Consider the following 22115-nt stretch of genomic DNA (forward strand, 5'->3'; position numbering starts at 1 on the left):
CAACGCGGCTACCTACCTGTAACTAGAAATAAGTGAAATACCTATAAGAGTCTTACACTGTTTAGTTAGAAGGTCATCAGATCCAGGTGCTTTGTTTACCTTCAGACTCTTTATAGACTCCATAGGCTTTTTCAGAAGACAATTAATATACTGCTATTTCCTTTGGGAAAGAGCAGGTTTTCATGGGGAAATGGGGTGGGGGAGGATCCGGAAAATCTGGATCTGTGCCTCGAAATGCAGAGCAAAGGTAAGTCTGGATGAGCCTCATGTTTATGTCACAGAGTTTTTGTGAGAAGAAAATGGGGAATGAGGAAATCAATCTGGCACTAATAATAATAATAATAATAATAATAATAATAATAATAATAATAATAATTTATTTATACCCCGCCCATCTGGCTGGGTTTCCCCAGTCACTCTGGGCGGCTTCCAACAGAAAAATAAAATAAAATAATCTATTAAACATTAAAAGCCTTCCTAAACAGGGCTGCCTTCAGATGTCTCCTAAAAGTCTGGTAGTTGTTTTTCTCTTTGACATCTGATGGGAGGGCGTTCCACAGGGAAGGTGCCACTACTTAGAAGGCCCTCTGCCTGGTTCCCTGCAACTTGGCTTCTCGCAACGAGGGAACCGCCAGAAGGCCTTCGGTACAGGACCTCAGTGTCTGGGCAGAATGATGGAGGTGGAGACACTCCTTCAGGTATACTGGACCGAGGCCATTTAGGGCTTTAAAGGTCAGCACCAACACTTTGAACTGTGCTCGGAAACGTACTGGGAGCCAATGTAGGTCTTTCAGGACCGGTGTTATGTGGTCTTGGCGGCCACTCCCAGTCACCAGTCACTGCTGCATTCTGGATTAGTTGTAGTTTCCGGGTCACCTTCAAAGGTAGCCCCATGTAGAGCGCATTGCAGTAGTCCAAGCGGGAGATAACCAGAGCATGCACCACCCTGGCAAGACAGTCTGCAGGCAGGTAGGGTCTCAGCCTGCGTACCAGATGGAGCTGATAGACAGCTGCCCTGGACACAGAATGGACCTGCGCCTCCATGGACAGCTGTGAGTCCAAAATGACTCCCAGGCTGTGCACCTGGTCCTTCAGGGGCACAGATACCTCATTCAGGACCAGGGACTCCTCCACACCTGCCCGCCTCCCGTCCCCCACATACAGTACTTCTGTCTTGTCAGAATTCAACCTCAATCTGTTAGCTGCCATCCACCCTCCAACCGCCTCCAGACACTCACACAGGACCTTCACTGCCTTCACTGGTTCTGATTTGAAAGAGAGGTAGAGCTGGGTATCATCCGCATACTGATGGACACCCAGCCCAACCCCCCTGATGATCTCTCCCAGCGGCTGCATGTAGATGTTAAAAAGCATGGGGGAGAGGACAGAACCCTGAGGCACCCCACAAGTGAGAGGCCAGGGGTCTGAACACTCACCCCCCCCCACCACTTTCTGAACACGGCCCATGAGGAAGGGGCGGAATCACTGTATGACAGTGCCCCCAGCTCCCAACCCCTCTAGAGTCGGTCCAGAAGGATGTTATGGTCGATGGTGTCAAAAGCCGCTGAGAGATCCAGCAGAACTAGGAAACAGCTCTCACCTTTGTCCCTAGCCCGCTGGAGATCATCAACCAGTGCGACCAAGGCAACTCTATACCCAACTCCAGCATTACTCTAGTGGGACTATAAACTCCAAAACCGATCTCCCAGCTGAGTCATTTGTGACTCTTCTCGAGCAAATTGAAATTCAGGCGGGATGCTTAATGCAGGAGTCATATATTGGTCTAAGCTTTAATCCTGATAAATACTGTAAATATATACAGTGGTACCTCTACTTACGAATTTAATGCGTTCCGAACGCACATTCGTAAGTCGAAAAAAATTGTAAGTCGAATCCCATAGGAATGCATTGGGAGAAAAAATTCTTAAGTAGAAGTAACCCTATCTAAAAACTCGTAAGTAGAAAAAATCCTATCTAAACCGCATCCAAGATGGCAGACAGAGCTCCATTCGTAAGTAGAAACATTCATAAGTAGAGTTATTCGTAAGTAGAGGTACCACTGTATTATCAATGTTTGTTCTTGTAGGGAAAAGCTTATTGTTCCAAGAACTGAGCCATGTTTTAAAGTTTAACAGAGTTATTGGTTCCTTTAACATTCAGCATCTAAACTTTATTTTTTATGACACAGTCTTGAAAAAACCAATAAAAGAAGAAAAGAATATTTAAATTAGGCCATATAATTGACTGTTCACGCCTGTCCTTATGTAAGCTTCTAAGGCTTCAGTAATCAGAATTATTTTCTGTAATTTTCTATGCTTTTGATTCATTGTTCTGAAACTGTGCTTCTGTCTCATCTGATTTGCCTAAGGTTACAGTTCTGTCCCTGGAACGAAAGTAACCCCATGGAACTCAGTGGAGCAACGTTGTGCCGCAATAAATTCCTCTGTTTCTTCTTTATTCTCGGTGTTCTTGTACTTCACACACATATTTCAAAAGGGAATCCCCACTTTTACTTAATCTTCCCGTTGATCTCACAGTGAGATATTTGAAACCGGTCTTCTCGTAAAGTTATCGGCAACCTAGCTGCCAAAAAAGACCCCCGAACGCTGAAAATGTTGACCTTTCAATGTCAGGTCTCCCAAACAGCTCATATTATTGCTTATGGGACAGCCAAAGAGACAATTATCTGTTTAATGTTTTCCTTCATGCTAGCACTGGATCAGGGGTCAGCCAACTTTTTCATCAGGGGGCCGGTCCACTGTCCCTCAGACCTTGCGGGGGGCCAGACTATATTTTGAAAAAGACAAATACCTTGCAAGCCGGTCCCGCAGTTGCCTCCGGACCTGGAGGAGGAACACACTCTGCACGTGCTCAGAGCGCGTCTTGGCGGCGCCCACTCTCTGCTGTTGATGAGAAGCAGCTGCTCCATTGGCCAGTCTCCATGGAGCTCCCAGGAGGCGTTCACCACACGCTGTCACCCATCGTAGCACTGGGCAGGCGGTGTGCAACTCGCTTCTGTCCGGGGTGTTTCTTCCTGTCCTTGTAAAATGTTATGTCTATCTTTCCCCGGTTGTTGCTGTTCTCCATCATGCCTTGGGAGGAGCTGATATCCCATTGTTGTTCCAGAAATTTCTCCATCGCTCCGTCTTCATAGGGACTAAAAAAATGTTTACAAAAATAGGAAGATGATCAGGAATAAAGAAGCCGCTTTCATAATGAAAGAGGCATTGGAATGTCCTCAGTAGGACCATTTCTGTTTTACCTATTCACTAATTATATGTCTATTGGCCTCATCCTGCCAGAATGCCCTTGCAAATAGCTAGGAGCCTGCTGCAGTTACCTTGGCCTGCAGCCAATCTCTCGAGAGTAAGACTTCTCTGCTTGTAGCAGCTGTATAGATGAGGGGAGTTTGCCTTTTCAAACCCCTCCTGCACAACACTTGAAAACTTACTACAGTGGTACCTTGGTTTATGAACACAATTGGTTCCGGAAGTCTGTTCATAAACTGAAGCGTTCATAAACCGAAGCGAACTTTCCCATTGAAAGTAATGGAAAGTGAATTAATCCGTTCCAGATGGGTCTGTGGCGTTCGTAAACCGAAAATTCGTAAACTGAAGTGTTCGTAAACCGAGGTTCCACTGTATTTGTTTTGCACCCCTGGCTCCCTCGGCAATGGTCTAACAAGTTGTTGTTTTTAAGCATTTGTTTAAAGCGATGCTGTCAGGAGGGCGTTGCGGCTGCTCTCGAGTAAAGACGCTCCAGTCCGCGCTGTCTTTAAGAGTTTTATTGTGCATACTATTTACAGTGCAGAGATAGCAGAAAACATGACCACCTAGTCACTTTCAGAGTCCGGCAATGGCTTTCGTCTGCTTCGGGGCCAGCATAAAAGCCTGGGCACCCCGAAACGCCACCCCTTCGCCCTACGCCTGGGCGCGCGCCTCAATTTGGGCACCGGAAGGAGAGGTCTCCCCTCTTCCTGGCTGGGCTCCGACGTCTCACTGAGCCCCTCATCCGCTGTTCCCCGACCAGAGCAGTGCCAAGGCTCTGGCGCATCTCTGAGCCCTTCGTGCCCTCTCTGTACTCCAGAGTGTTGCCAGGGCTCGGACGCCTCACTGAGCCCTCCCTCCATTCTGCTCCATTCCTCGTTCCCTCCTCCTGACTCGCTGCTTGTGCTATCTCTGGGCGAAGTGCTGGTCAGGATGAAGGGGGGAGGGAGGCTCCCTGTAGGGCAGCGATGGGCAAGCTTTTGAGCTTGGTGTGTCAAAATTCGCCAAAAAAACTGAGCATAACTCGGGTGGTGTGTCACTTCGAGAGAAAAAACCACAATTTCGCGATATTTACAGTTTAAATAACAAAAATGTATAATTTTAATAAATAACTGTATTTAATAAACCAAAAACTAATTATTTAACCAAACCAAACCAAAAACCCCTTATTCATCACAAAGTGCCCAGAGTTGTTGAGCTTTTTGGGGGGAGCTGCTAACCAAAGTTTTGGAGGTTTTTTGGGTGTGTGTGTGCAAAAGTTGCTTTGCTTTTTTGGGGGGGGGGTGCCCCAAAGCCGTTGTGCTTTTTTTGGGGGGGGGAAGAGAACAGAAATAAATGACGAATAATACCTTCGCTGGAACTAACACGCAGCACCGACATAGTCTGCCGAAGCGCAAAAAAAACCCCAGCACAGAACGGGTTAAAAAACGGACGCTGTTACAATTCGAACGGGTTAGAATTCGAACACGAATGGGCTGATGGGGCGTGCGCCAGCAGTGAGGGCTCTGCGTGTCACGTCTGACACGCGTGTCATAGGTTCGCCATCACTGCTGTAGGGGGTCCCCCTGACAGATGCCACATCAGTCCTCCCGAGATTTCATTCTTTCACTTTCACGAATACTCTTTGCAGCATTCCTCTCCCTCTGTTGACTTCCGGCCTCCGCCCGTACGGTCAGTGTTTTTTCCATTCTTACAACACAGCTTAACCCGCATAGCCTGCTCTGGCCTTATTTCCTCATAGATTAAAGAATGGCTTCTACACCCGTAAACCTGAGAACTGGACAAGACCGGAAATCTCACCTAAAAGGAGGGAAACGATGTGCTATGTGTATGCAACCAACCGCTACCCTTTCTATTACTGGCACTCAGTATTTCATTCGGTGTCGAAATGGCGCAAGGTGCTGGGCAGAACAAAAGAAGCCGTGCGGTATCAGCTCGGAGGAATCGCAGCCATCCCTAGATAAGCCAGGTAGGTGGAGGGAAGTTAGGTCATTGCAGTGAGCTGGGAGCACCTTCACATGGTAACAGTCTTTAAAGGAATGGTGTTACACTTTCAGATCTGGACGGACCAGAACAGGCATTACCTGCAATTAATACTCTGACATTTATTTATTTTGTTTTGCAAGCTTTAGATACTGCTCGATTGTAATAACACCTGGAAGCAATTAAGTAACAAAAGGCTAAAACGACAATTTTTTCAGGGAACAATCTATCTCATCCGGCAATAAGTCATTGGTCTGTTAGGGATTCTCCACCTTAAGCAAATCTGGATTTAGTTGCATGAAGCTCACTGGAAGACAACCACTCACCCAGCCCCAGGGGGCTTGTGGGAATAAAATGGAACAGAGAGAACTATGCTTATGGCCTTGAACTCCTTAAAGGAAAGGCAAAGTATAAATGTAGGCAATAAATGTGATGCAACATGGTAATTACCCGCAGATCTTAACTAAATTGCAACACCTGACCTCCACTATCGCTATGTCATGTTTGGTGTCAGTGCTGGCCAGCAAATCAACACTGGACTAAAGTTCTGTTTGTGGCAGCTGATTGGTTGCCTCCCTCTTCCCATGTTCCAGCTTGTCGATATCCTTGTTAAATTGAGGTGCCCAGAACCCGTCACAGGACTCCAGGTGTGGTTCACAACTGCACAGATCTGGAGATGCCAAGTGGGGATCAGTGGCTATCCTGGAGATTCTGCGGCCTAGATCCACAGGGGCACCAGTTGCCTATGGTTGTCCAAGAAGAGAATCTATGGCACACAGAAATGTTGACCTCCATTAACAATCACAGGGGCTGTGTTGCTGAGGGAAAACATTCTCTCCCTAATCTAGAAGTAAAATACCTGTAAGCTAGAAAGAAAGTTAGGCCTCTTAGCTGCTGTGAGTGTGTGGGGTTAGGAGTCAATACAGAGATGGGGACAAGGAGCAGGGTATCCCTATGAAGCACAAACCCCCATGCTTCTATGCTAATGAAGGTAAAAGAACATGTAATCGAGGGAGCAAATGTGTTTTCTTTCTTTTTTTAAATAATATTTTTGTTGGTTTTCAATTACAATCCGATAATAGCCTCATTACTGTATAACAATACCAATTTATTACAGTGGTACCTCTGTTTACATCCGCCCTGTCTTCTGTCCATTGCAGTGAACGGGTTACTTCCAGGTTTGCCGCTCGCGCATGCACAGAAGTGCTAAATCGTGCTATGCGCACAGCACAAAACTGCTCCGCGTGTGTGCGCAGAGCGGTGCTTTGTCGAGCGTCACTTTTGTCAAGCGGTCTGGGGCTCTGGAACGGATCCCGGACTCAAAACGAGGTACCACTCGATACAATTATTAATACCAATCATTCAAATACAGAATTATATAATTTAGATAAAGTGGGCCCCCACGTGCTAGAATTGGTGGCTTGATTATTTGCTTTACTTCTGTTTTCCAAAATCTTACTCATTTCCATTACATTCCAGTCATCAGAATAATCCCTTATACAACAACTGCAATGTTAATAACTTCTATTCGTGTTGACACATGAAATGATTTATAGAACTGCAATTGAGGAACTCAAACTATATCATTGTTCTTCCTGTGCTTGGCAATTATTCTGCCCATGATGTTTCTTCCTGTCCTTGTAAGATGTCACGTGTTGCCCTACTTTGTTTAGGTTCCTCGTGTCAATAATGTGCCCTTCCCAGCAGAACAGTGCCAAATCCCCTGCTTGGAGAGGTTTGGGTGATCTCCCTCTGCAGGTCAACAAGGTCAGAGCGTTGGGAATTCCTCCAAGCAGAGGGGTGGGGTAGCTCACCCGCGTTGACAGAGCAGGTTTGCTAGCGGTGCAGAAACGGCAGCCTGTCACATCTGTCACCAACGTGGGGAAATCACTTGGGGAAGGCTGGCCGGCTGTCGGGAATGGTATAAGATCCCTCAGTCCAGGAAGTTGGCAGCATTAGCACACACCGGTTCCCTGCATGAGGAAGGTAAGCATTCGCTTTCCAATTAGATAGCATAGGGGAATGGCTTTGGTAATGGGATTGCACAGAGAGCACTGTGCATAAAGGTGCCCTCTCCATCTTTCTCCTCCCCTAAAAGAGGAGAGGCTATTCTTACCAGGGCTACATCAGGAGTTCATGGTCCTTTCAGTCCTAAATGATTTTGCAAACTCCCTACTGTATTTTCTGGTTCGAAGTCTCCTCTGCATCTCACCCCAGCTGTGCCGAAACTGTTGTGATTCCATGCATTCCAGGGATTTTATGCCCTTGAGTGAAATGGCTGCAGAGTGAAGAATCCCCGTAGGAGGAGTTTCCCAGGGCAGCACTGAATAGCTTTTCTCTGTTGCATTTAGGAAGCTGAAATGTAGAATCTCAAAATTCTTCCTTTTACAACTAGAAAACCCATAGGGGCTACTGTGGTGGTTGAAAGGAAGATATGCTGAAATGTAGCTTCCTTACCTCCGGAAACCCTACAAAGACGTGACTAATTGCACTGCTATAGAAGTCTGCCAGGTGCTGTAATAAGCACAGAAATGATGCAGTGACTTGCCCAAAGGAATGTTATTTCTGGATTCAGGTGACAAGAACAAGGATGAGAGGGATCAAGAATATACGAGTAATCTGGATAGGGAGACAGGTTTTACTAAAGAAGCGAGGAAAATGGAATTCTGGTTTCCAAACTTACAGAAGAAAGAAGGCTTCAGTGTTATTCACCTATGTTCTATCATCATGAGGACTAGAATCCTGAAATAGCTACTGGATTCTGCATCAGAGGCCATTTGCTGCAGATTCTGAGATATACACCCTTGCCCATGCCATGGCTTTCATCAGAAGGGGCATATTTTTGTGCGCGCGATGTTCTAAGCTTTGATCTAACCACAGTATCTTTGCTGAATTTTGGGGCGGGCAGGTAGGAGGAATAATGGCCAAGCCCCTATTGCAAAGGGAGGAAGAAAACGAAGCTGTTGTGCAATGAGCAAGTTGTTAATACCGTAATTGTTTATATTCTGCTTGGAGCCGCCCCGACTGGCTGGGAAAACCCCAGCCAGATGAGTAGGGAAATAATAATAATAATAATAATAATAATAATAATAATAATAATAATAATAAATAAATAAAATTATTAGTGGGTTGTGATGCCTAGGTCCAGATCAAGATGTGTAAAATGAAGGGCAGAATATAAATAGAAGAAGAGGAAGAGGAAGAGGAAGAGGAAGAGGAAGGGGAAGGGGAAGGGGAAGAGGAAGGGGAAGGGGAAGGGGAAGAAGAAGAAGAAGAAGAAGAAGAAGAAGAAGAAGAAGAAGAAGAAGAAGAAGAAGAAGAAGAAGAAGAAGAAGAAGAAGAAGAAGAAGAAGAAGAAGCAACAGCTGGATTGGCAGTCCAGGCTAAAATCTCTCTCTTTCTTTGGAGGAGAAAGACACAGTGAGTGGAACTTGACATTTTTTAGGAATTGGGCCCAACTGGGTGCAATCATAGCCACTAGAAAACTGAATGAAAATTGTGCCTAGGGATGTGTCAGCCATAGCTGCCAAGTTTTCCCTTTTCTCGCGAGGAAGCCTATTCAGCATAAGGGAAAATCCCTTTAAAAAAGGGATAACTTGGCAGCTATGGTGTCAGCTCTGCCTACAACAAGCTAGTCTCTTGCAGGTCCAACCAGTGGCTTTGAATTCAGAGATTTTGATGACACCACCGCAAACGACTTAAAAAAACAGTGTGAAGTGAGAGAGGTACCTAATTCTGTTGCTGCAGAAAAGGAGCTGGTTTGTGCAGGAGCAAAGTAGTTGCTGCGTGCACAGCAACTGTTTGACTCAACCCTTGGCATGAATCATCCTGCCTTCTGCACATTCAAGCAGGCAAACAAGCATACCCACTTGGTTTATGAGGGAGGAAAGTTCACCAAGCTACAAAATTACCCCTCAGATAGATAACAGAGAACTTTGTTTATTCTTGGAAAGGCATGTACCGTGTCTGGTGAAATTGAATGAGTTAGATAGGGCTGAACAGGGTGGGAGACCAGCTGTTTCCTCACCCAGAGATGTGGGCAGTGTGTGTGTGTGTTCAGACTTGCTGTTAAATCATTTTTAGGCTAGGGGTGATTCCTTCCTGATGGGAAGAATAGGTTGCACCAAGCAGGGAAGACACCTCTTTTCTTGGAAGGATATGTAGTCTTAATGTTGTACTAAGTGTCCTTGCAGATACCTGCTTCTGCCAGGTAATGTTCCCAGTCCCCGTCTGGCTTTTATTTTTTAGAAGCTAAAAAAAGGTAAAGGGACCCCTGACTATTAGGTCCAGTTGTGACCGACTCTGGGGTTGCACGCTCATCTCGCATTATTGGCTGAGGGAGCCGGCGTATAGCTTCCGGGTCATGTGGCCAGCATGACAAAGCCGCTTCTGGCAAACCAGAGCAGCACATGGAAACGCCATTTACCTTCCTGCTGTAGCGGTTCCTATTTATCTACTTGCATTTTGACATGCTTTCGAACTGCTAGGTTGGCAGAAGCTGGGACCAAGCAACGGGAGCTCACTCCGTCACAGGGATTCGAACCGCCGACCTTCTGATCAGCAAGCCCTAGGCTCAGTGGTTTAACCACAGCTAGATAAGCGCAAAAAAATTGACACTTCCGGAAGGGCTCCTTCTTCCATGTGTTTCCGTCAAGTTTGTTTCAGGGTCGATCTGCACATTCCCTGCATCTTCAGACTATAGGTGATCTGTCATAGCTGCAATACTGGGTGCCTCAGAGATGTGAGTGACGCTGTGGTCTAAACCACTGAGCCTCTTGGGCTTGCCGATCAGAAGGCCGGTGGTTCGAATCCCCGTGACAGAGTGAGCTCCCATTGCTCTGTCCCAGCTCCTGCCAACCTAGCAGTTCGAAAGCATGCCAGCGTGAGTAGATAAATAGGCACCGCTGCAGCAGGAAGGTAAACGGCGTTTCCGTGCACTCTGGTTTCCATCATGTGTTCTGTTGCGCCAGAAGCAGTTTAGTCCTGCTGGCCACATGACCTGGAAAGCTGTCTGTGGACAAACAGCAGCTCCCTTGGCCTGAAAGTGAGATGAGTGCCACAACCCCCTAGTCGCCTTTGACTGGACTTAACCATCCAGGGGTCATTTACATTTTTCTGGGTGCCTGTTTGCTGCTGTTCAGCAAGCCTAGCAAGGTCCAAACTGACAGTTCCGCTGACAAAAATATGCTCCATTGCATGTTCTGAGCAAGCTGATGTAACACACCACAATCCTGACTGCATCTACAGTGGTACCTCGGGTTAAGAACTTATTTCGTTCTGGAGGCCCGTTCTTAACCTGAAATTGTTCATAACCTGAGGTACCACTTTAGCTAATGGGGCCTCCCGCTGCCGCCATGCCGCTACTGCGCAATTTCTGTTCTCATCCTGAAGCAAAGTTCTTAACCTGAGGTACTATTTCTGGGTTAGCGGAGTCTGTAACCTGAAGAGTCTGTAACCTGAAGAGTCTGTAACCTGAGGTACCACTGTACTTGGAAGTAAGTCCCCCTGAGGGACAATAGGGCTTACTCCCAGGTAAGTCCCTAGTCTTGTATGCACTTATCTGGGAGTAAGGCCTATCTAACTCAAGGGGGTTATTTTCTGAGCAGACATGTATATGATTGTGGTGGTAACTGAAATGCAATGTTACATCTGGAGAAAGTTTGGGAGTGTATGATATGTTACTGAGGAGTAATAAGAGAAAAAATATGTGTCGGTCAGCTGCATTCATGGACAGCTGTTGTTGCTAGGCACTTTTCACGGAGAAGTCAGACATACGGTGCTTTGCACTAATCTAATCTGGAAGTCACCAAGGTTATGTGTGACCTCATAGCAAGATCTTTCATATCCAGGAAAGAACGCTGTCTGTCACAGCTGCCTGAACAAAAGCCAGGTTCAAAAATAAACTACAGTGGTACCTTGGTTTACAAACACAATTGGTTCCGGAAGTCTGAAGCATACTTAACCTGAATCGAACTTTCCCATTGAAAGTAATGGAAAGTGGATTAATCTGTTCCAGACGGTCCGTAGAGTACTTAAACTGAAGCGTACTTAACCTGAAGCGAACTTTCCCATTGAAAGTAATGGAAAGTGGATTAATCTGTTCCAGACGGGTCCGCGGAGCATTCAACCTGAAGTGTACTTAACCCGAGGTATGAGTGTAATTGGTTCCGAAAGCCTGTACTTAACCTTAAGCGTGCTTAACCTGAAGCGAACTTTCCCATTGAAAGTAATGGAAAGTGGATTAATCCATTCCAGACAGGTCTGCAGACTACTACTACTTATTATTATTTATACCCCGCCCACCTGGCTGGGTTTCCCATGCCACTCTGGGCGGCTTCCAACAAATACCAAAATACATTAAAATACCACAGATTAAAAACTTCCCTAAACAGGGCTGCCTTTAGGTGTTTTCTAAATGTCAGGTAGTTGTTTATCTCCTTGACCTCCGATGGGAGGGCCTTCCACAGGGCGGGTGTCACTACCGAAAAGGCCCTCTGCCTGGTTCCCTGTAGCTTTGATACAGGCCCTCGGCGCTGGATCTCAGTGTCCGGGCTGAATAATGGGGGTGGAGACGCTCCTTCAGGTATATAGGACCGAGGCCGTTTACTTAAACTGAAAATACTCAAACCGAGGCGTACTTAAACCGAGGTATGACTGTATGCACTTGACCGTTCATTCACTAATAAAACACAAAGGAAAGTTTTGTAAACAGTTCCAAGAACATTCTGCACACATGTGTATCTCTGGACAGCTTTCTAGGTATTTGCAGATCAATTGCAGCAGAACACGTTGTGCATTGGAGAGCGGTGTGTGTGTGTGTGCGTGTGCGTGTGCGTGTGTCAGGTTTTTTCCAGGGTGCAGCTTTGAATGCTATGGAAACATGATTTGGAGAGAGACTCTTGATTGGGTACAAAAAATTAGAACTTGTGGACCATCAGCATTTGTTTTGCAACACCAGTCAAGGGTCCTTCAAAAGCCACTTTCTACATAGCTTCTCAAGTGAAGAAGTGAAAGTTGCATGTTCTGAAGACAGGCTTTGCCATTCAGGATGACGTGGGGGTGCGTTTGGTCTGGGGTTGTTGTGAACCACTGCTTTTCCTCATTGGCCGCCAGCTCACATTCAGCAGTCCAGCCCCTTGAGATTTATTTGTTCCTCCCCTCCCCCCCCCCCGCCTCATTGCTTCAGGTGCCAGCTGGCTCCACAATCAAAGGCAGACGAGATGTTGCAGCCATGGCTGAGCCTCCTACCTATGCTTTTCTGTGTCTCCGTGGACGGTACAGGTAAGACTCGACCTATATGCACCCAGCGCTTTGCTAACTGTTCTCACAAAGCCTCTTCTTGGGTGACAAACAAATGAGTTTGAGAAGTTTGGCTGTAGGAATGGGCAGGGGCATGAATTATGTTTGAAATCACAGGTGTCCAGGTCTTAAAGTCCCGGCCAGGGAATATGCTGCTTCTAACCCTGCCTCAAAACTTCCACTATTCCTGCATGCTTTTGCCGGATGGATAACCAGATAGCCTCGCGAGCGCTATTCATTACTGTTTTAAATTTTCTCTCTTCACGAAGGGCATGTTCTGATAGGCCTAATATGAGTCAGCCAATACTGACTTGCATTAGCTGAGCAGTGTGTTAATTTTACAGTCCTGGCTTCGGTTGCCAAAGGGCAGCCCAGTTCATTCAGGCATAGCCTACAATCCTGTAACTACTTACCTGGTGGTTGCCTGATTTCCCTCTGTGCCAGCCCAGCCCTTGCCACCAACACACCTCCAGGCAGTTGGGCATGGAGCCTGTGCACCAGCCCAGCGCTTGCCACCAGAGCTAAGCTGGGCTGCACTGTGCCATCTGCCTGCCCGCAGAGCGGGGAGACTGGCTGGCAACACAGCCCTTGACGAGTGAACACCCCCAGTACTGGCCAAGCAGCCATTCAGTGAGAGACCCCCCCTTGCCTGCAGGCACCTGGTTTGCTATGCCCCCCCTGGATCCCCATGCTATGCCCCTGGGTCTGTGCTTTTTTGGTCTGTGTCTGAGCCACTTTCCCCACAGAAACCCGCTCTTTAACACCTGCTTTCTTCTGTCCCACTGTCTGCTTGCTCACTCCAATTGTGATATTTCTTTTTTTTAAATAATGATTTTTATTGATTTTATAAACACAAAAGAGAGAAACAAAAGATCAACAACAACTTCAAAAGCAGTAGAACACATTAAAGAACAATAACATAACAATAAAAAAGAAAGAAAACAAACATCTAAATCCAAATTCAAATTTCTTTAACATTATGTATAGGGACCTCCTCGAGTTCCCTCCATCTGCTCTTCATTTCATTTTTATCTTTTAGCAATTTCTAATGCATTTTTATATACATATCTTAAAATTTCAAATCTATCCTTTCTGTATACAGTGGAACCTCGGTTTATGAACACCTCGGTTTATGAATTTTCGGTTTATGAACGCCGCGGACCCATCTAGAACGGATTAATTCATTTTCCATTACTTTCAATGGGAAAGTTCGCTTCAGTTTATGAACGCTTCAGTTTATGAACAGACTTCCGGAACCAATTGTGTTCATAAACCGAGGTACCACTGTACTTCACTTAGATTTTAAATCCTCAGCTTCTATACAATTCTAAATCTATTCTTGGTATACAATTTTTGCATGTTTTTTCAAATAGATTTTAAAGTCTTTCCACTCTTCTTCTGTCGCTTCTTCTCCCCGGTCGCGGATTCTTCCGGTCATCTCAGCCATTTCCATGTACTCCATCATCTTCATTTGCCAATCGCCCACTGTTGGTAATTCATGGGATTTCCAGTTCTTAGCTAGCAGAACTCTTGCCGCCGTTATGGCATACATAAAAAAATTAACATTTTTCTTAGGAATCTCTCTCCCGACTATACCCAATAGAAAAGATTCTGGTTTCTTGGTAAATGTGTTTTTCAACACTCTCTTTAGTTCATTATAATCAATTGTGATATTTCAATCCTGCCCTTTCCAGATTATTCCACATTGCACATGGACTCGGTGACTGGGGTTTTGGAAGACTTTGAATCCCAGCTGAAGGGGACCCCGGACCAGACTGTGACAGAGCTTTTCCGGGAGCTGAAGTGTTGCGAGGGCGAGCTCTGCCAGCTTCTGCTCGGCCCCGTGACATCGGCGCCCTCAGACGTGTCTTACCTGAGTGAGCCGCAGAGCATTTTCTTCAAAAACCTGGTGAACCACGAGGTTGATGACGCCTCCTTGGTAGAACATGGGGTGGTCTTGACTCCTGATGGGACTACCGTTTCGCTCAGTCCTCTTCTTGCTGGGATAGCTGCAGGGCTCCAGAGGAACCATACGGAGACTTATAGTTCTGTGGTACAGCTACCCCCTACTCTGGAGCCCCTCTTCGCCACGACGATTGCCATGGACCTCGGCAAAGCCTTTCTCCTCTTTCACACCAACCAAAGCCAGGTGACCTTGGGACCAGATGGCTGCTGGGACAGCATCTCTGCACCTCAAACATTCATCTTGATGGGTGCTCCCTCGCCTCTTCCGGATGCTTTTATCAATGGTGCAATGGATGGCCTCATTCTAGGCACTTACTTGGCAGAGAAAGCAGATCCGCCATCCAACATCAGTGTCCTGCTGAAGGATTATTATGGCGGAGAGGGCCTAGGAGCTGAAAGCCCGATGCGGAGCAACTTCCGACGAAAGAACTTTGCAGCTCTGGTGAGCGAGGAAAAGCTGAGGATGCAAGTAGAGGATTCGCTCCTCCTGCTCCGGAGGCTGAATGAAAGCAACCCCTTGTTTGATGGCCTCACGGATGAAGAATTGAGATCCGTCGCAAACCAGGCTGTGGAAGAATTCACGGCATTGTATGTAGGTATGGATCACATGTGGGAAACCATATCTCCAGGACGGGTTTATTCCTGTCTCCTGTGTACTTAGGTTGGAGAACTACACTGGCAAAATTCAAAGAAGGGCACAATCTCAGATTGTTTCGAAAAGGGCAATACATTCAGCTTTAAATGCACCCTGAATCATATCCCCTCCCACACCCCTTGTTGTTGTTGTTTAGTCGTGTCCGACTCTTCGTGACCCCATGGACCATAGCACGCCAGGCACTCCTGTCTTGCACTGCCTCCCGCAGTTTGGTCAAACTCATGTTCGTAGCTTCGAGGACACTGTCCAACCATCTCGTCCTCTGTCGTCCCCTTCTCCTAGTGCCCTCAATCTTTCCCAACATCAGGGTCTTTTCCAGGGGGTCTTCTCTTCTCATGAGGTGGCCCAAGTCTTGGAGCCTCAGCTTCACGATCTGTCCCCTTCATGGTTGATCCCCTTCATGGATCAACAGCCCTTGTTAGAGGTCCCTAAATGTAAAGTTATTTCTCTCTACTAGTTCTCTGTTTGTCTCCTACCCTATTCCATCCTAAACAACAGATCCTCTTACTACATAGATGGGATGCTGCCCACAAGTTCTTCTTTTCAAAGCCCCTTGCCCACGTGGTCCATTTATTTAACATACTGTAATCATATCCCACTTTTCTGCTAAGACGTTTGGGGCAAATTGCACAGACTCTCATTTTGTGGGAGGGGAAGGGAAAGAGTAGAGGACATGGATCTCACTGCAGACCCAGGGAAAAAAGAAGAAGTTGGAATGCCCCCCCCCCGGCGTTTCCTCCTCCTCTCTGCATTTCTGCAGAACACACCTTCCTCCACCATGAGCAACTGGGTGCAGGCCTTCCCTCCCCCCCCGCTTGCCCCTCCCCTCCCACCCATGTGCAAATCATTTTGGGCTGCTTGTCTGCCTCCCATGACCCCTCCCCACCTGCTACCCCTTGCCCCCTTGCCTCTCATCCTGGCCAGCCTGCCTGCCTCTCCCCAGCTGCCCTCGTTCAGACGTGCTTGAAAATGGGGCCGTGAGGGAGGAAGGCATCAACTTGCACAAAATATTGGGGGTTGGTGGCCCCCGTAAATATTTTATTGGGGGGCAAAGGGGCCAGCGCCCCATAGAGTTGGTGCCTATGACCTTAGCAATGTAGACTGTAGATGAACACATACCTCTCAATCATCCTGAATTGAGTGGGACCTCCTGGAATTATGGAAGCTGTCCTTGCTGCTGGCTGGATCCTGGGATGTCTCAGTTTGGGGTCGATTGCTCTAGCACGAGTCAGCTGGCTCCCGTAAGAGCTTGGGACCAATTCCCATCACTAGGATGTTGGAGGGTATGTGAATGCGAAATGTAACCAGGCAGGGGGGACCATATGAGCCTGGGTTATCCTGATGCACAAGGATAGCTGAGGGAGAAATCACATAATAGCTCTAAGCACGTGGGGAGCTGGTTGTCTGTGATCTGGCCCTACGATGCAGGTGGCGCTATGGTCTAAACCACTGAGCCTCTTGGGCTTGCCGATCAGAAGGTTGGTGGTTCGAATCCCTGTGATGGGGTGAGCTTCTGTTGCTTTGTCCCAGCTCCTGCCAACCTAGCAGTTCGAAAGCATGCCAGTGCAAGTAGATATATAGGTACCACTGCGGCGGGAAGGTAAACGGCGTTTCCTTGTGCTCTGGTTTCCGTCACAGTGTCCCGTTGCGCCAGAAGTGGTTTAGTCATGCAGGCCATGTGACCCGGAAAGCTGTCTGTGGACAAACACCAGCTCCCTCGGCCTGAAAGCAAGATGAGCGCCATAACCCCATAGTTGCCTTTGACTGGACTTAACTGCCCAGGAGTCCTTTACCTACCTTTACCTAGAAGCTGTGCCTCAAGCAACACCTTTGTCCTACAATTTGCCCCTCCACCAAGCAGACATGCTGGCTGACCTGCTTTTTAACTGCATGACCTACTTCTCCCCCTCACAGAGTGTCCTGCAATCATCCCACGGTGCATGTGGGGTGCCCAGCCCTACAGAGGAACACCCGCGCAGCTTCAATTGCCCTTGCGCTTCGTGTACATCCACCACACTCACAGCCCTGCAAAGCCATGCCGAAGCTTCCCATCGTGTGCAGCGGACATGCGCTCAATGCAGAGATTCCACCAGGATTTCCGTGGCTGGGATGACATTGGCTACAGGTAAGTCCTATTCCAACACACAGCTAGGAATGGACAGATCTGTCGTCACCTGTTAAGAGTTGTTTTCATAGGTTTTTCATTCCATTTCTGCATTGATGTGCATTAAAAAAAATTCAAAACAATGCTTTCTAAACCGTATCTAAATGTGTATTGTCTCTCGCCATGCATATCTAAAGGCAGATTCCAATCAGCTGCGAAATAACTGTCTTGCAACCTTTGAAGAAGTGCAGATTCTGGTGGATAACTTAGTTCACATTTGTGTGTTAGGGTGGATCTAAACACAGGAAAGCAACGCTATAAATAAGCCAGAAATTACATCGTTTTAACAAAAGAAAAAAAATCTCCATGGAAAATAGCGTTTTAACATTTCCTCCTCTCTGGCGCCACCTGGTGTTGCATGTTTATAGTGCATTCAAATCGCTGTTTCTTTGCTAATGCAGCTGAGTCCTTATTCCACCCAGGGCGTATCAAGGCCATTTAATTAATGAGTATCAATGAATATCAAATTCCTCAAGCGTCCCTATGTTTGATGCACTGGAGGCTCAAAGAAGATTCCCCAGTGCAGAATCCCGCGAAAGGTGAATTGAGTTCTGGAAGTTGGGGTGAAATTGCAGTTAGACGTCCTTCCCATCCCAACCCATGCCATTCTTGGCTAAAAATAAACAAATGAGGCATAGTTCTCTGTGTTTCAGGTGCACCACTTAACTCCAGACTGCTGGTGGGGGCTCATTTAAATAAATAACTAAAAGCCCTGCACAAAGAAAGCTAGCATCAAATAGGAAAGCCAGTCTAGAACCTATTTCCAGACTTCTAGTTTGGGCATATTTTTTTCACGGTTGTTGAGCATTCCATCTTGCCAGGTGCCTTCTCACCTATGGCCTGAAGTGATACACTCCAAACAAACGTTTATTACCACACCAAGAACTATGAAATTCCCAAATCAAGAAAAGGACCATAATCTAGTCCAGCTTCTGATCCCCAAAGCTTAATTTCACTCCTTTTGACACTGGAGTAGAAGACTAGAGTTCATGGAATAGGTGGGCTTTTTTAAAATCTGGAACTCACCAGAACTCAGTTCCAGCACTTCTCAGATGGGAGACATTGCCATTATAAGAGAATGAGGGAGGTGTTCAGGATGAGTTCCTGCGCCTCTTTTTCTAGAAAAAAAATAGAAACATGGAACTGGATGATAGCCCACTTTTCAACTCGAAAACCAGATTGCAGACTGCGTTTTGCTCCCATGTATGCAAAGCTGTGGGCAGTGTTCAAGCAGCACACCCTGTCAGCGCAAACATTCCTGCTTCCGCAATGGGACTTTTCCGCTTCTGCCCCCTGCATGTGCCCCACACCCTCCCCAAATCTGATCCAGAGCATTGTGAGAGCCCCAGAAACATATTTAGGGGACATGATAATGATAAAAAATTCATATGCCGTCCATCTGACTGGGTTGCCCCAGCCACTCTGGGTGGCTTCCAACAAATTAAACACATCCAGCGCAGTAAAACATGATGATAGTCATTGTTTGGATGGGGGGGGGCTTTTATCCATTTCCACAGTCACACAATCAATCAGTCAATCAATCAGGAGCTGAACTGGGTCCCACACAGCCACAAAAACAAATAAACCGAAAGAGCCTCAAAAACAAAAACGCAAAATAAATAGCAAAATAATAATAATAATAATAATAATAATAATAATAATAATAATAATATATTATTTATACCCCGCCCATCTGGATGGGTTCCCCCAGCCACTCTGGGCGGCTTCCAACAAAACATTAAAATACAGAAACCAAACATTAAAAGCTTCCCTAAACAGGGCTGCCTTGAGATGCCTTCTAAAGGTCTGGTAATTGTTGTTCTCTTTGACCTCTGGTGGGAGGGCGTTCCACAGGGTGGGTGCCACTACCGAGAAGGCGCTCTGCCTGGTTCCCTGTAACTTGGCTTCTCGTAGCGAGGGAACCGCCAGAAGACCCTCGGCGCTGGACCTCAGTGTCCGGGCAGAACGATGGGGGTGGAGACGCTCCTTCAGGTCTCCGATGGGGGTGGAAACGCTCCTTCAGGTCTCCAAAAACAAAAGCGCCAAACTTAATCTGTTCAGGAAGTCCATTTGACTTCTGAAATGTTCAAAAACCAAGGCGCAGCTTCTGATTGGTGCAGGTGCCCCAGAAACAATAGCTGACAGACACATCGGTCGTTCGGCTTCCGAAAAACGTTCGAAAACCGGATTACTTACTTCTGGGTTTTTGGCGTTTGAGAACCAAGGTACCATTGTACCAAGGTGTTTGAGAACCAAGGTACCACAGTATAGAGAGAGAGGGAGGGAGGGAGGGAGAGAGGGAGGGAGAGAGAATGTCAGCAAGACTGAGCTCCTTGGTAAGACAACACTTATCTTCTCTCCCTGCACAGCTATGTTGTCGGAGGTGATGGATACATCTACCAGGGGCGAGGCTGGCACTGGGTAGGGGCACACACATTGAGCTACAACACCCTAGGCTACGGCATCAGCTTCATCGGGGACTACAAGGAGGCGCTGCCGGATGCCCACAACATGGAGCTGGTGAAGAACAATTTCATAAAGTGCGCTGTGAGGGGCTCCAAGCTGCAAGCCAACTACACCATCCATGGGCACCGCCAGATGGGGAACACCCTATGCCCGGGAGACAGACTCTTCAAAGAGATTCAAACCTGGAAAGGTTTCGCAGAGAGGTGCTTTACGGACAAGGGTGTTCACCGCTGCATCTAACGCAGAGCTTCCTGATGTTGTTTCCTGGTGTGAGAGGAGAGTTTCCAAGAACCCATCATCCCGCAGACTGGGGGAAGCGTGCCATCAATGCCCAAGTCCAACACCAGGGGGCGGATGTTCAACACCTGCAAGGAAGCAAGGGCCGAATTCAAAATCCTTAAGCAAAATAGATGATGACAGTCACACAATACTTTGATTTGAAAATTTGGGGAATGCAAATATAAGATACACGGGACTATGGGGGAGGCAGTGGTGTGGAAGAGAGGGACTGAAAATAGAGAAATCTGTCCGAGAATTACACAGCCAGCCCACTGCGTGCCTCTGCTCCTGTCTGCAAGGGCAAAGATGCAGAATAGAGATACAGAGCCACTGAAAAAAGGCACTTTCATGTGCAAATGTTGTGTTTTCCCTGATGATAACAACATGCCGTCCCAAATCAGAGCAGGGCAATACCATGCTACAGTACATCCAAAGGCAGATCTAGCGGGGCGAGACCCTGCAACTATGACGTCCAACGGAAGGGAAGAGGTGGGAGAGGGTGCCGGATTTTGGCATTGCCCAGGGTGCCACTGAAATTTGAGCTCTGCCACAGCTATATCATCAGCCCCGGACCCGAAAGCCATAGCGGGAGATTGCACCATCTAGCTACATGTAAGATGACCGTTGTTAAAAGAAGAATACATTTACATAGCTGCCACTTCTCCCGTATTCCCCGGGAAACCCCCGTTTTTCCAGCTGTTCCCAGCTGAAAAAACAGATTTTTGTTTTGTTTCCCCCCGGTTTATTCTGGCGCGGCGGCCATTTTGGAACTGGGCGGAGCAGCATCAAAAGTTGCTTCTGTGCATGCTCTGCCCAGTTCCAAAATGGCGGCAGCGCTACTTCCTGCTTTCTCAGACAGGAACTTGGCAGGTATGCATTTAATTCCCTTATGGGGTATCTAAAGGTAAAGGGTAAAGGGGCCCCTGACCATCAGGTCCATTCGTGTCCAACTCTGGGGTTGTGGTGCTCATCTTGCTCTATAGGCCGAGGGAGCCGGCGTTTGTCCGCAGACAGCTTCCGGGTCATGTGGCCAGCATGACAAAGCTGCTTCTGGCAAACCAGAGCAGCGCACGGAAACGCCGGTTACCTTCCCGCCGGAGCGGTCCCTATTTATCTGCTTGCACTTTGATGTGCTTTCGAACTGCTACCGTGTTTCCCCCTTTTTAAGCCGTAGTCATAATATAAGCCAGGGCAGGATTTTTAAACTTTGTAAAATTTAAGACATACCCCGAAAATAAGCCATAGGTCTACCTGCAGGGTCGGCGCCCAGCAGCGCTGCGCAGAGTGCCGGATCGAGGAGCCGGTCTGCAGGGTCAGCGTCCAGCAGCACCATGCTGGATTGAGGAGGTGGTGTTCCGTGTGGCGCTGCTGGGCGCCGACCCTGCAGGCCACTTCCTCGATCCGGTGCTCAGCGCAGCGCTGATTGGCGCCGACCCAGCAGGCCGCCGGATCCACTCTGCTGTAAAAAGCACAATAAGAATGGCGGCGGCAGCAGCAGCAATTAAAGGAAAGCTGAAGAACCCGAGTGAAAACGAGGAAGAAAGCATTTAGACGAGGAACTGGATGAAAAGAGAGCAAAAGCGGCCGCCGCCTACGCCATTTCCCCGCTTTGATTTTTTTCAAGGCGATCTAACGAAGCAATGCGGGAGCCTGATTGGCCTCGGATCGAGGCAGCCCGCAGGGAAACCGCAGGGGGGGGGGAGCCGGGAAGCGGCACTCAGCGTCCGGCTGCAACTCTGCACCTACAGTATATAATCATTGGCCCAAGGTTCTGCCTAGCATTGGAGCTCCTGAGAAGCCTTGCGAGGGAGGAAAGGAGGTGAAGCTGGAGCCACTTCCACCGCCTCCTCCTCCTCCCCCTTTGCCATCGCTGCCTCTTCTCCTTGCTACAGCGTCTTCCGCTCCCGGGTCCCGCACACTGAAGCGCAGGCGGATGGAGGTTCACTCCGCATAGAATTGGGCTGCCCTATTGCCTTTAACCCTCTTGCGGGGCTGGAGGGAGGAAGCAATGCACAAAAGGAGGCGCAGGCGTTTGATC

The 22115-nt window shown here is 47.6% G+C and overlaps 1 protein-coding gene across 4 annotated transcripts; it reads left to right on the forward strand.

Moving 5' to 3' along the window:
• The first annotated feature begins 6467 nt into the window (after positions 1-6467).
• PGLYRP2 (peptidoglycan recognition protein 2) lies at positions 6468-21218 on the forward strand. Of its 4 annotated transcripts, none has more exons than XM_060268730.1 (5): positions 6468-6578; positions 12436-12530; positions 14243-15109; positions 17083-17293; positions 19702-21218. In XM_060268730.1, the coding sequence occupies exons 2-5, from the start codon at positions 12470-12472 to the stop codon at positions 20036-20038; spliced, it is 1476 nt and encodes a 491-aa protein (XP_060124713.1). In that variant the 5' UTR covers positions 6468-6578; positions 12436-12469; the 3' UTR covers positions 20039-21218. The 4 variants fall into 4 exon arrangements, with proteins under 4 accessions (XP_060124713.1, XP_034953252.1, XP_034953251.1 ...); XM_035097361.2 differs by lacking the exon at positions 6468-6578 and adding an exon at positions 7040-7235 and having other exon boundaries at positions 14243-15105; positions 19702-19891; XM_035097360.2 differs by lacking the exon at positions 6468-6578 and adding an exon at positions 7047-7235.
• Positions 21219-22115: the final 897 nt, after the last annotated feature.

Source organism: Zootoca vivipara, chromosome 16, assembly GCF_963506605.1.
Source record: "Zootoca vivipara chromosome 16, rZooViv1.1, whole genome shotgun sequence".
Classification (NCBI taxonomy): Eukaryota; Metazoa; Chordata; class Lepidosauria; order Squamata; family Lacertidae; genus Zootoca; species Zootoca vivipara.